At 35.9% G+C, this 12,873-nt stretch overlaps 1 protein-coding gene across 1 annotated transcript in view; it reads right to left on the reverse strand.

Moving 5' to 3' along the window:
* Positions 1-12,873, reverse strand: part of GABRA1 (gamma-aminobutyric acid type A receptor subunit alpha1) — a 57,024-nt gene that overhangs the window by 25,500 nt on the left and 18,651 nt on the right. The window contains exons 4-6 of the mRNA XM_045792148.2: positions 11,568-11,635; positions 4,055-4,275; positions 1,709-1,791 (exon numbers count right to left, since the gene is read on the reverse strand). Of these exons, the coding sequence (XP_045648104.1) occupies positions 1,709-1,791; positions 4,055-4,275; positions 11,568-11,635 (372 nt within the window). The remainder of the gene's footprint in view (positions 1-1,708; positions 1,792-4,054; positions 4,276-11,567; positions 11,636-12,873) is intronic.

Consider the following 12,873-nt stretch of genomic DNA (forward strand, 5'->3'; position numbering starts at 1 on the left):
GGATATCAGACATAAATAAGTATTGCCCCAGGCAAACTATAATGCATGATCTTCCTAAGTATAAGATTATTTTGTGGATTAGAAGAACTGACACATACACAAATATTTAATATACAGCCTGGCATACAAGTAACACATAATACATAATATTGTTAAAAATGGAGGTAGTAATCAGGAGAAAACATAGTAGTCCCTAACATAGAATATACAATAAACTGGGAAAAGAGCGGGGAGGAGGGAGTTATCATCAAAGGCCTGTTTGGCTGACAATTTTTGAAGTAGTTTGTCCTTGGGTTTCAGTATAGAATTAGAGTTATAAATAAACTTGTCTCTCCATGACTAGTGCTGCTAGGAGCCTGAAGGCCCTTTGCTATTTTCTTTGCTTGCTGTCTTCCTACACCACCACTATTTTTTTTTTCTATGAATCATATCTTCACCAAAATAGTTGCTTAGACTGTCTGTCTAGTGGGAACAGAAAGCTGGTTAGGTAGTCCAGGAGTTGACTCAGTCCTTGTAAGTAACTCTCCTGCAGGAAACCAGGAATACATTGTTCTCACTCCCTTTATATATGCATACTAGTCAAAAGCAGAAGGGTAGAGGAGGACCAGGGAACCTGACTCTGCTGGTCACTCTTCTCTTGGCTCCTCTGATGTGTGCCTGCATATTTTCAAATAGCAGAAACCCCGACAGTTATCATAAAGGTTATCTAGGATACTTCCAAAAGCATTAATATACACAGGAATTTCATTGGATATCCAAACAGATCTAGAACTTTTCAAAAGACTATGATTAGTATAAATTCTCATCAGGCAATATTTTCTTAGGTGTAGACTTCATTATTAAGAAACAATTATCATGCACTGCTTCCACCTACCAATGTTTCCAACTGATAAACAACTTGCAATATTCTTAAGGTCAAACAAATGTCAGCAATGATACAAAATAAGCACAATGATCTCCATTTATTGGCAGGGAGGTATTATCTATGGGGTAAAAACATTTGTACTCCACTTGTTTTTCTATGAATACAGCTTTAACAAAAGTAGAATTTTTCCACTAATTAACTCCATTCTTTCTTACAATAATCTCTTCCTGAAATAACATTAAAACATGAAATAAAAGATTATTACTTATAGAAAGTATTTTTCAAAAAATTTATTTATTTATTTGACAGAGAGGAGAGAGCACAAGGAGGGGAAAGTGGGGGAGGGAAGGGGGCAAGGGGGAGAGGAGAAATAGACTGAGCAGAAATCCTGATGCAGGCTTGATCCTAGGACTTGGAAGTCATGACCTGAGCTGAAGGCAGACGCTTAATGTTAACAGAAAGAGCCATCCAGGCACCCCTAGAAAGTATTTGCAGCAAATCGCTAAACTTCATGCTTTTTATCTCTCCCCTAACAGACTTTACTAATTGGAGGTTTCTTGCTTAAAGACTTTGGTCTCTCAGGGGCCCCTGGGTGGCTCAGTCACTTAAGCATCCGACTCTTGATTTTGGCTCAGGTCATGATCTCAGAGTCGGGAGATCAAGCCCTGTATCAGGTTCTGCACTCAGCATGGAATCTGCTTGTCCCTCTCCCTCTGTTCCTCCCCTTGTGCATTCTCTCCTTCTCTCTCAAATAAATAAATGAATACATAAAATCTTTTAAAAAATTACAGACTTATGTCCCTCATAAGAATAAAGAAAAATTAAAATTAAAAATTTACTCACAGCTTCCAAATTTTAGTGGGCAGGCATGTGCATCCATAGGGAAATCCTCCAAATGCATTGGACACTCAGCTCTCACCGTCAGCCTTATCAATTAAGGAAAACAGAGGGTATAAACAAGAGCCCTATAGATTAGACACTTACCGATAAATATGACTAGGATGTTATTAACTATAGCAAATATATTAAGAAAAGCAAGAGAGGCAGGCACACACAGCAGCATGATACCAAGCTGTTAACCAAAGGATCGAAAAGGAATATTTACAACAATGACTGGATTCAATCCGTTTGTTTCTTTTGAGAAAACAGGTGATACCAGAATTTGTATGATGGGCAAGCATTTGTAATGTTTCCCAAGACAAGCATCATTACCTAATCCACCTAGACCCAGAAAATCTTTTGAGACTAAAACTAGATGTAAGCAAATAAATACTTGGATAAAGACTTGGCGGAGAAGAAGACATGGATAGCTAGGAAGAGAAGAGGATGTCTCCTCTCTTCAGGGCAGCTCTCCCCATCTCCTTCCTTAAAACAGCATCAAATGGCATAAAACAGCAAAGGAATAGGTGAAGGAAAGTTTGTGGGTGATCTCACTATATTCCAACCATTTTGTTTTATACAAATTTACTTCCTAATGGAAGCCAGGACTCTGCTGGGCTTCTCTTTAGTTCTTATCTTCAGTTCTATTTACATTTGAAAAAGGGTAAAGAAAATAATTCACTGAAATATATTTGATTTTGCTTGGTGGAATTATGAGGGAATTTATACCAAATTCCTCACATGGTTTTTATAAAATATATTTACCCATATTATTAAGTAGCTCAAGAAATGTGGTAGGGATGGCTTTATAGCCAATAGACTCATTAAGTGATTACAATACTGATTAAAGCAAATATGGAGTCTGTAAATTAATGATCAAACTTGCACTTTAAAATCAAAATATTAAGGAAAGTGACGACATATTAGCAAAGGTGGTGCTAAGTTTAGGAGATGGCCAATAACAGGCTAGTTATTGACGAACACTGCATGCATCAGAAAGTATGAATCGGTCAACTTTTCAGTTGATGCAAATCCTGCCCCAGAAAATTGCCAGCTGGGAGGAATAAATACTGAACTTAGGCTCAAAAACAAGTGTAGGGTGTTTTATAAGGGGAGGATATTTCAAGGTTTCAATTATAAATAGATCCTACTGGGATGATCTGGAAAGGTCTCAACATGTCTGTCCACTGATCCTTTATTTTCTCTCTCTCTCTCTCTTTTTTTTTTAGAGATTTGTCATTCTTTAATTCAATTACATGTTTATTAGTTGAGTCCCACATCTAAAGTGGCTCTTGAAGCATTTTTTTTTCTTTCTTTCTCATTTGGATATTTTTGTATAGAAACGTAGAAATTCTGACAGCTTTCTTCAAAAGCAAAGTATCACTCTATTCCCACACTAAACAAAATCCACTAAGTCTAGGATTTTGCCTCCATCACCTTTTTGTGCCAAAGGAAAACTTAGTCTGAATTACCAAGTACTGTCTTCTAACAAGTCACCTGGGTAGGAAATAACTGCTTCTCTTAAGAATGAGCTCTGGACAATTTTTAATTTCTTACAAATTAGGAATATTTTAACGTTTTTTTCTTTGAAGGTATTCACAATGTTTTTTGATTCATGTTTCCTTCATTGAACCATAAGTGAAGATATCTAGCTGTCAGGTTTTCCAATAATCTCAAAATGGGAGAAATGTTTATAAAGCATAAATAAATAAATAAATAAATAAATAAATAAATAAATAAATATTTTCCTCATATATATATTCTACAATTTAAGCACAATTAAGCATATTTATATTCTGTCTAATTATATCATTATAAATTCATATACTTCTTGAAAATGTATCCTTCCATATGAATCTATGTTTTTTAAGATACTTGATCTGTTCTAATTTTTTTTGGATTTTTTCTCCACTTCTTTTAAGTAGAAACATTTTTGGATACATACCTTCAGACAGCTTCTAGAAATCTGATCTAGACCTTATTGGGATGCAGGAATATATGAAGTTAGTAGTAGGGGGAAGAAGTTCCTCATATTGAATTACAGCAGGTTGGAGAGATACTTGAGATACGTTACTTAATATACATTATAAACTCTCTCCCCCACTTTATCTAATCATTTTACTTAATGCTTTAATACTTGCATAAGACTTCAGTTGGTTTATTTTTCATAGAGGAATAATTATTAAGGTTGAAAAAGAGGGCAAACAGGAAACCAGATGCGCCACCATGACCCATCAGCTTCATGATCACATATAATGGAAGAGAAAGACATACAGAAAGAATCACAGATAGAAACCCAGTCATCCTTACCTCATGGTGTACAACAAGGTACCATCCTCTGTGATCCTCAGGAGTTTGTTTGGCATGGTCATGTTGTGTGCCACTGACTTCTTTCCATTGTGAAAAAAGGTATCCGGAGTCCAGATCTTACTGGCCATTAGGTTATTTAACCGGAGAACTGTCATGGGTCCTTTAAATTTTAATCTTTCATCCTTCCAGCTTTGACGGAAAAATACATCTATTGTATATTCCTAGGTAATTTTGGAAAATGGCAAAGAGTTCACTGAGCTGTTTTGCCATGCAAATAGCTTACACAGACAATGCATAATTTTTGCAACTTTAAAAGCAAAGTATGAGCTAGGTGACGTTTTCAGAAGTAAACTTGTGGTTGCCTGTACATATTGGTTTCAGGTGAATCATTTTTTAAAATATTTAATATCCCTGAACTATTTCTTGGTCAGAAAAATTCCATGATTATCTCCTCAGCTCTGTGAAAAGAAAATCATGCCCTATACCTTTACCACACCAGTGCTTGAAAAAACAGAATACAGTACACACATAAACAAACAAACAAACAAACAAACAAACTCATGCTGGAGCTTACTATATACAGGAAAATGTTTAAATCAGATAATGACAGCTACAAAGATAGAGCATAGTATTTTTTTTGGGGGGGGGGCCCTTCCATAGTCTGAAAACCTCACAGTCAATTTCAAATCATCCATGGTTCTAATACTAGCATGACAATCCCATCTCTTTTATGGCTAAGTAAATTTTTTTTTAAACAGATTCTGTATATAGACTTACAATTTTCCACAACAAAGAAGATTATGCAAATAATCTGTTTCACTGTTAATTGGGATATTCGCCAAAAAAAAAAAAATGCAGAATATGCGGGTGTGTGTGTGTGTGTGTGTGTATCTGAGTATATGTGTGTATAAGACACATGAGAAATGTGTGAAGCTCATCATCATTCACAGCCAGGGAATCTATTTATTTGAATAAACACAGCATTCCTTATGGCAATACCCAGAGACAAACATCTGCTAATCTGAAAACAAGCAACGTGACTTACCAGCTCCTAAAACTGAAAAGGGTAATATCCATCTTCCTTGCAGTACTTGCTACACTGACACTAAATTTGGAACTTAATGGTTTGAAATAAAGATTACCACATTCTCCATTAATCTTAGCATGCTCCAAACTGGAAGGAAGACTAACTTGAGAACATCATGCTACATTTTCTTAATCCCCTAAACTCTGATGCATTAGAAGGCTTTTTTTTTTTTTTTAATTTTATCATCTTTAGAACATGCAGAAAAAATAATGTCTGTGTCTAGGCATTTTGTGCATGAGTTTAACTACCTGTCTTTTTCTTAGGCTTTAAGTAAGACTGGGTAAAGATCGAATAAAGGTTTATCTTTCTGCCACAAGTTTGGTATAGCTGAGCCCTTGTGATCCAGTAACAATAATTATTATTGGATAGTTTACAGTATACCAGACATAGTGCTAAATGTCGATTGAGACAGAAGCAACTAGGAAGTGTAACACGATGCCAGTTTATGTTTATGAAAGGCAAGAGAAACTACCTTGTTTGTTGCTTAGGTTTTTCTGTGTCTGGAAGTGTGAGATGAAAAGGCACTGAGATACAAGACATACGAATTTACTCACCAGGAAACATTTGTTAAGCATCTTTAAATTTAGCAGAGGGAGAAACTGTTTAAACTTAGATGCTGTGCGGAAGACTCATGGAGTAGGATGGCATACAGTGGTATTTTCCATGAGGAGCGAGATGGGGAGGGAGACTATGGACTACATTGGGAAGTGATACAGAGTAGCAGTGCTTGCCAGGGAAGCAAATGGATGGATTTACCCTGAGCTGTGTATGTTCTCTTCTCCGGACAACAGTCTTATGAGATAGGGATATGATAATCAGAATATCCTATTACTCAGGAATCAGCCACATAAGCTCTATTTTCTGTCCAACTGAACTACTTCAGCCTGTCAAACAGTAGAGGGAACAGTCACTTGTAAATCAAGATGCCCAACTGACCATATTCCTATGAATCGAAAATTTTTATTTTGTTCATTTGTTTGCTTGCTCCAAGATTTTGAAAATGAAATAAATGTTAAATATTTTAAAAACCTTAAAATATATGATCAAATCTTTCATAAGATACATCCCAAAGTCAATGATTCCAAAAATTATGTCAAAACTTGCCAAATTCCTCATGTTCACGTATTTGTCATGTTTACAACCAGGTTTACTTACCTGTGCTAATGGCAGACATTGAAATCCCCAAATTCATTTACGATATTCTCCCTTCAAATATGATACTGGCCACACAAGCATGCACACACCCCCTGCACAAGTAACTGGATAAGCTTTCGTTTCCATGTTCCCTTCAGCTAGAAGTGGAAATGAAAACTGAAATAAAAACACTTGATAATGATCAGATCCTGTCTAACATTCCCCCTTCTGATCAGAAGGGGGAATGAAACATGAGAGACTATGGACTATGAGAAACAAACTGAGGACTTCAGAGGGGAGGGGGGTGGGGGAATGGGTAGGCCGGTGATGGGTAGTAAGGAGGGCACGTATTGCATGGTGCACTGGGTGTTATACACAACTAATGAATCATCGAGCCTTACATCGGAAACCGGGGATGTACTGTATGGTGACTAACATAATATAATAAAAAATCATTTAAAAAAAAAAAATCCTGTCTAACAAAGAGTGTAAATATTTTGTCTCCCATTTTCTGAGAACTGCCCCTGTAACACTGCCATGGTAGCAGCAGGAGGCTCTCAGCATGACCTCACCCTTGGGGTCATAGTTCACTAGACCAGGATGGGCCAGAACTCCTTCTTCAGGAAGCTGGAATAAGAGGGAGGAGAGCAGAGCCACAGTGTAATGGTTATGGATATAAGTTCTAATCCCGTTAACTGGAGTTGAATCGTCTGTCTGCCAAACGTATGACTTTAGGTCATTTTCTTACCTTTCTAAAAAACTCCAGTTTCCAATCTATAAAGTGGGGATCATGTAGTACTGATTTCACTTGCCTATTGTGAGAAGTGAGTTAATGATGCAAGTGAGCAGCTTGTGAGAATGTCTGAAACACAGGAGGTTCTCAGAAACATTCGAAGTTATTTGTCTCCCCATTTCTTTTCTTTCTTTCTTTCTTTTTTTTATCAACACAAATTTATATTACATTCCGATGTAGCTGGGAATGAGAAAAGTGCTCTTTGTTTGGACCGGTAGCAGGACAGGAAACCTCAGGAAGGTGAGGTGGTCATAACCAAGCAAAGTAACATCAGAAGGCAAAGGAAAAGACTCTACAGAAGACTGTATGAACAAGCAGGGAGCTCGGGCAAAGACACTGTTCAAGGTTCAGTATTCCAGCCCCCATCATTCATGTGAAAAGTCTCTCCATGTTACCCTGTTCAATAGAGGAGGTCGCTGGAGAATGTGGGTCTTACTCTGAAGACTGGGACAAAACATCCGTTATGTCCCTAAATAAATATTGTATTGAAGTGTTCCCACTTGCACCATCTATTACCATCTGTGTGTGCTTTGACTTCATACATTTTAAGCACCATGGAAAACAGGGCTCTGTGATTGTGCTGCCTGGATATTTCTGTCAGAACCTAGTGCCCTGGGAATGTGCTGTTTGATTGCCAATTAATGGTTTTTAAAATAAAGTTAAGGAGTTGTCCTAATTTTGTTTTCTATTCCAGATGAAGTCAGATGCCTTGGGAGCTGTGGAACCTCTAGGGGCCCACAGCCTGAGTTCAAGTTGCTACCTAGCTAGGTCACTTTCCTCCTCTGGAAAATGCAGATAATAATAATGCCTAGGTAAAATCATGGTATGAGTACTAGAAGAAATACGATCTATAAACCTATTAGCATGGTGCCTGACATATTATAAGCATTCAATACTGTTGAATTCTGTTACTATAGTTAGCCTTATTAGGTATTTTATTAGTTCTCACTTTAAAAACTAGAAAACCTTTCTTGTCTTGAAAAATACCTTTGTCATTGACCTTCGAATTTTGATAGACTCTGAATCATACTGCTCTTTATGTGTAATTCACACATAATGTGGTTTAAATGAGTAATCTGAAACGAATTGGCCAGGTATAATTTCCACTAGCCACTTAGCATATCAGTTGTAGACCTGGCTAATTTCAATATTCAAACATTATCTCATTCAAACATTATCTCATTCAATTCAATTCAAACATTATCTCATTCAGGAATTTTAGGCAACAGGGAGTATAACTGGCTTAGACACTCTCTTTCTTCTTCCTATCTGATATTTGACCAAAGGTCATTTATGAGAAGTAATTCACGATAATCATAGGGTTAATGGTGTATCAAAAATCCTAACATATACCTTTAGTCCAAGACAAAAAAAAAAATCAATGTTTCCTTAAATGACAATCTAAACCAATAACTCAAAGGTATGCCAAATATTTTCAAAAGAAAACATGCCTTTATTTGAGCACTGTCCCATAACAACTCCTACTGAGCATTTAGCTTTTGTAAGGCATTATGAAAGACGCCAGTGATAGAGAATATTCATTTTTAAATATGATGATGATAATGATAATAATGATAGTGAGGAAGAGGAATAATATCATTATCAGTGCGTGATGTTTGTAATGTTTCATCCCCTCTTGATGTTTCTGTTTATGAGAAGAGAGCTTCACCAGTGCAAAATTTCTGAGTGCTCTCCATTCCCTCAGACTCCTCTATTTAGGGAGGGGAAGAAGGAAGGATAATTTCATTTGATGGGTAAATTTGGAAGGAGAAATCAATCTTGCCTATCTCAGCCTCTTCCTGCTGCACTATCCACATGGCTCACAAATTCTGATGTTTCTCCATGCTAGAAGTTTTATACGGACAGTCTCTGTCCTAACAGAGGGAGACCCCAGTCTTGCCAGGTGACTGGGTGGGTTAATCTGACTGATTCTTGTGTTTACTCTCTGGAAACTCACTTGCCTACAGATATAAACCACCTTCTGCAGGACCATAATTATTAGTAATAAAGATGATATTCTCACTTTCCAAATCCCTTATGCTATTATCTTATTTCTCAAAAGGTTCAGAACTCAGGAAAGAGGGTATTATTTATTGAGTCCCGTAAGATTTTATGTTTTTAAAGACAATATAGACTCCTAAACCTATCACTAAATAAGGAGTAATTGAACACTTACTGTAAGCCAGCAATGTGCTGGTACTGTGAGAAATGTGAAACAAATGTGTCTTTACATTTTTTGGCATTACTTTAGGAAAATAAGACATTTATATAAGAGAAATAACTTTACAAAGCAGTGTTATAAATGAGGCCAAAGTTAAGTTGTTATTTTACAGTCAATAAATGTGACTAGAATATAGAAAGGGAAACTTAATCTGTTATCAGATTAATTAAAAAAAAGGTTCTCATTACGCTTTTGGGTCTTGATTTGGGCCTTTGTGGAAATGTAGGATTTAGATGGGTAGGAAATAGAGGGAATTTTCCACAAAGGGTACACACCATGGTAAGCAGTTCAGAGGCAAAAATAGGAATAACCATTATTTATTGAGCATTATCTATAAACACTTTATTTACATAGCTCATTTAAAATTCCTAACTATCTTACAAGGAGAGGTAAGTATAATAATATACCTATTTTAGAAACTTTGAGGCTTACCCACTTGGTGTGATTTGCCCAAGGTCATACTATTGGTAGTGGTGAGATATGAATTCAGCCAGCCTGGATCCTAGACAAGTTCAGCTTACCCCCAAGTGGTATGGCCTCACAGAAAGTAGTACTTAAGCAAACTACATAGTCAATATTAGGAGCAAGTGAGGACGAATGGTAACGACATCCATGGACTCCATGGAATACAGGCAGAGGAGTTTAAATTTGACCTTAAACCTGACTGGGATCTCTTAAATGTTCTTAATTAGGAAAGTAGCATGAGAGAATAGTGCTGTAAGATGGAGTTCCAACATGGGAGAATCACAAGAGGTCCCGAGAGTGATCAGTTTAGCAAAAAATAGTGTATAACACAATATTTCAAGAAAGTGGTCTACAGACCAACCACTGTAATACGTTGCAAAGGAATAAATCCATAATTATGGCTAATTCTTATATCTCTATTTCTTGCAGAGTGATAATGGCTGACATTCATAGCGTGCTTCCTATATGCTAAGAACTTTTAAATGCTTTTTGTGTATGAATTCTTTTAATACTTGTGATAACCCCATGAGCTATTATCATCACTCCCATCCTACACATGAAGAAACTGAGGCAAAGAGTTATTAAGGAACTTCCCCAACAATACACCCTTATAAATGCAGAAACAGGGATTATAAACACAGGCAGCATTCTGGTTCAGAATCTGTATTCTTACCTACTACTCTCTTATGCTCTGCTGACTCTAATTTGCATAGTCGGTACATAACCTATGCTAAGATCTAAAATATCTAATTATCCTGAGCCAGCATTTCCCAGTGTTTGACTCACAGAGTACTAGCTCTACAGAATGTCAACAGGTATTGCATAGAAGGGTTTGGACAAATATGAGTGGAAAACACTAGATTAAATGTAGTTATCAGGTTTCCTTATAGAGCTTTTACTCTGCCAAAGTGGGTACACTTGCGAATTTCCATACTTTGAGAAATGCTCGTCTAAAGTGACATTTTCTGTAACTTTTATTCTCAATCACTTGAACTATTATGAAGTCAGAGGACTTTTATGTAAAGATGGTGTCAACAAAAAGGCATTTCACAAATAATACTCAATAAATATATTTTTGAAATATTTCATAATGGTGTATCTTCATGGCCTGTTTATAATTTTTTTATTATATAGGAGCTTGGCTATTATGAGTTCACAAATATTATATAATATCTTCAGCACTCTACTCTTTTACCAATTCCCATCAGATAGAAGAGAAATCCATGTTAACTTATTGGGTTGGGAAAAGAAAGAACAGGTATGTATTAATTTTATTTTCATTCTTGGTAATAATTTAATGAATTTCTTTTGCAGTGAACATTTCCCACCAGTGTGTTTTATTTTAACTATTTCTCTAATTCTGGTCAAGTATTCACTCAGCTTTTATACTCATGTCCCCTTTTAGCCAAGAATAATTCAGAAATCATGATGTTCATGGCTATTCTATAAGAGTGCTGTCTATCTAGAGACCTAGCATCCGTGAATCAACGTGCCCTCCTAAATAAAATGTAAGGCAGATCATACTATTTGGCTTACAAAACATAAACCAAGGCACAGCAATCATTTCAGGGATGGAAAAAAAGAAGACTGCAGTCATTGATACCATAAATAGGTTTGGTCTGGAAAGTAAGTGGGTATTTTCTATTATATAAATATTATATATTAGGATATATTACATATTATGCACACAGAAAGACACAAAGATATAGCCAACCTGTTTCAAGTTGCTCTCTAAATACTTGGTCTGTATTTTCCTTTCAAAAGTTAAATTTAGAAAATACACCAAGAAAACCAAAAATGCAGTGTCACTTACCATATCATGGTCTGAAACAGGTCCGAAACTGGTGACGAAGATGTCAGTCTTCACTTCAGTTACACGCTCTGATGAAGCAGGAAATTGGGACAGTGAATGTCTATCAACAGCCCTTATTAGATCTCACTACCACATACTCACACCCAAATGGGAAATTTATTGGCTTTGATTAGCTATTTCTAAAATTGGTCCACTGTGTAGTCCTGATAATTTACTGCTTACACATGAAATTTCACAGTTAATATTTTTCAATGGAGAATGGAGCCTAAATATGCCACTTTGGGAGGCGGACTTTATGGAGAAGTCAGCTGCTGCTTAGTGAATTCCTCAAGAATGGACACACTTTCCTAAGTGATACCAAGCCATTTCACATTGTAATAAAAAAAAAATCTGTTAGCATATGGGTGTCATTTAAGCTTAAATATTATTACAGAGCTCACCAGATCCTCCAGGTATTTAGGATACTCTTGGGAAGTATATAGTATACCGTTGCAAGCTTTATTAACTCCTTAAGGACTCAAGGGCATGTTTTGCAAATGATGCTTTCTGGCACTAAATCATAACTGAATTATCCAAATTACTCCCTGGGAAAAATCTGACAACCTATATAAATATTTTCAATTTTGAGGACAAGAAGAATATATTATGGCACAGAAAAAGTTTAATAGATTCCATTTCAAGTTCAATGTAATTTTATTTTATTAGTCTCTGAGGCATATATATCAACGAATAAAACATATTCATTGTAGTTTGGTGACAACTCAATACAGGCATTTTAAGGAAATTCAGTCACCCCCCCCCCCCCCAAAAAAAAGAAAGATAGAAAAATGTTGCTTTCATAAAAGGACACAATTTGTTGAGAGGTGAGAATGAAAAAGATGGCTTTGTAATTTTAAACTGTAGCTCTGAAAAATAATGGTCCAGTATCTTAAGCAATTCATTTATTTATCAGGACATTTGTATCTCTGAGGTAGGATATTAAAAAGGTGATCCATTAAATGCAATAATGAATTGTTATGAAAATAAAGAATTTTATCTCTCAGCAATTCACTTGTAAACAGTTCATACTTTCAGTATAAATTTCTTTCAAGAAGGTCATGTTATATATTGTACATAATGTGTACCACAAATGAGATTATAATTTGGAGGTAGAGCTAATCCTTTCAATAACCAATACAATATTTTGGTTCATTTCCCTTCCTCCCCCTTTCTTTCTTTCCTTCTTTTTTTCCTTTGTTTTTTTCTTTTTTTGTTTTCTGTTTTTGTTTTTGCTTTTGCTAGCAATTTCATTGGCCCTTAATGCTTA

The sequence above is a fragment of the Ursus americanus genome, chromosome 15, assembly GCF_024610735.1.
Source record: "Ursus americanus isolate L20-20 chromosome 15, mUrsAme1.1.p, whole genome shotgun sequence".
In the NCBI taxonomy this organism is placed as follows: domain Eukaryota; kingdom Metazoa; phylum Chordata; class Mammalia; order Carnivora; family Ursidae; genus Ursus; species Ursus americanus.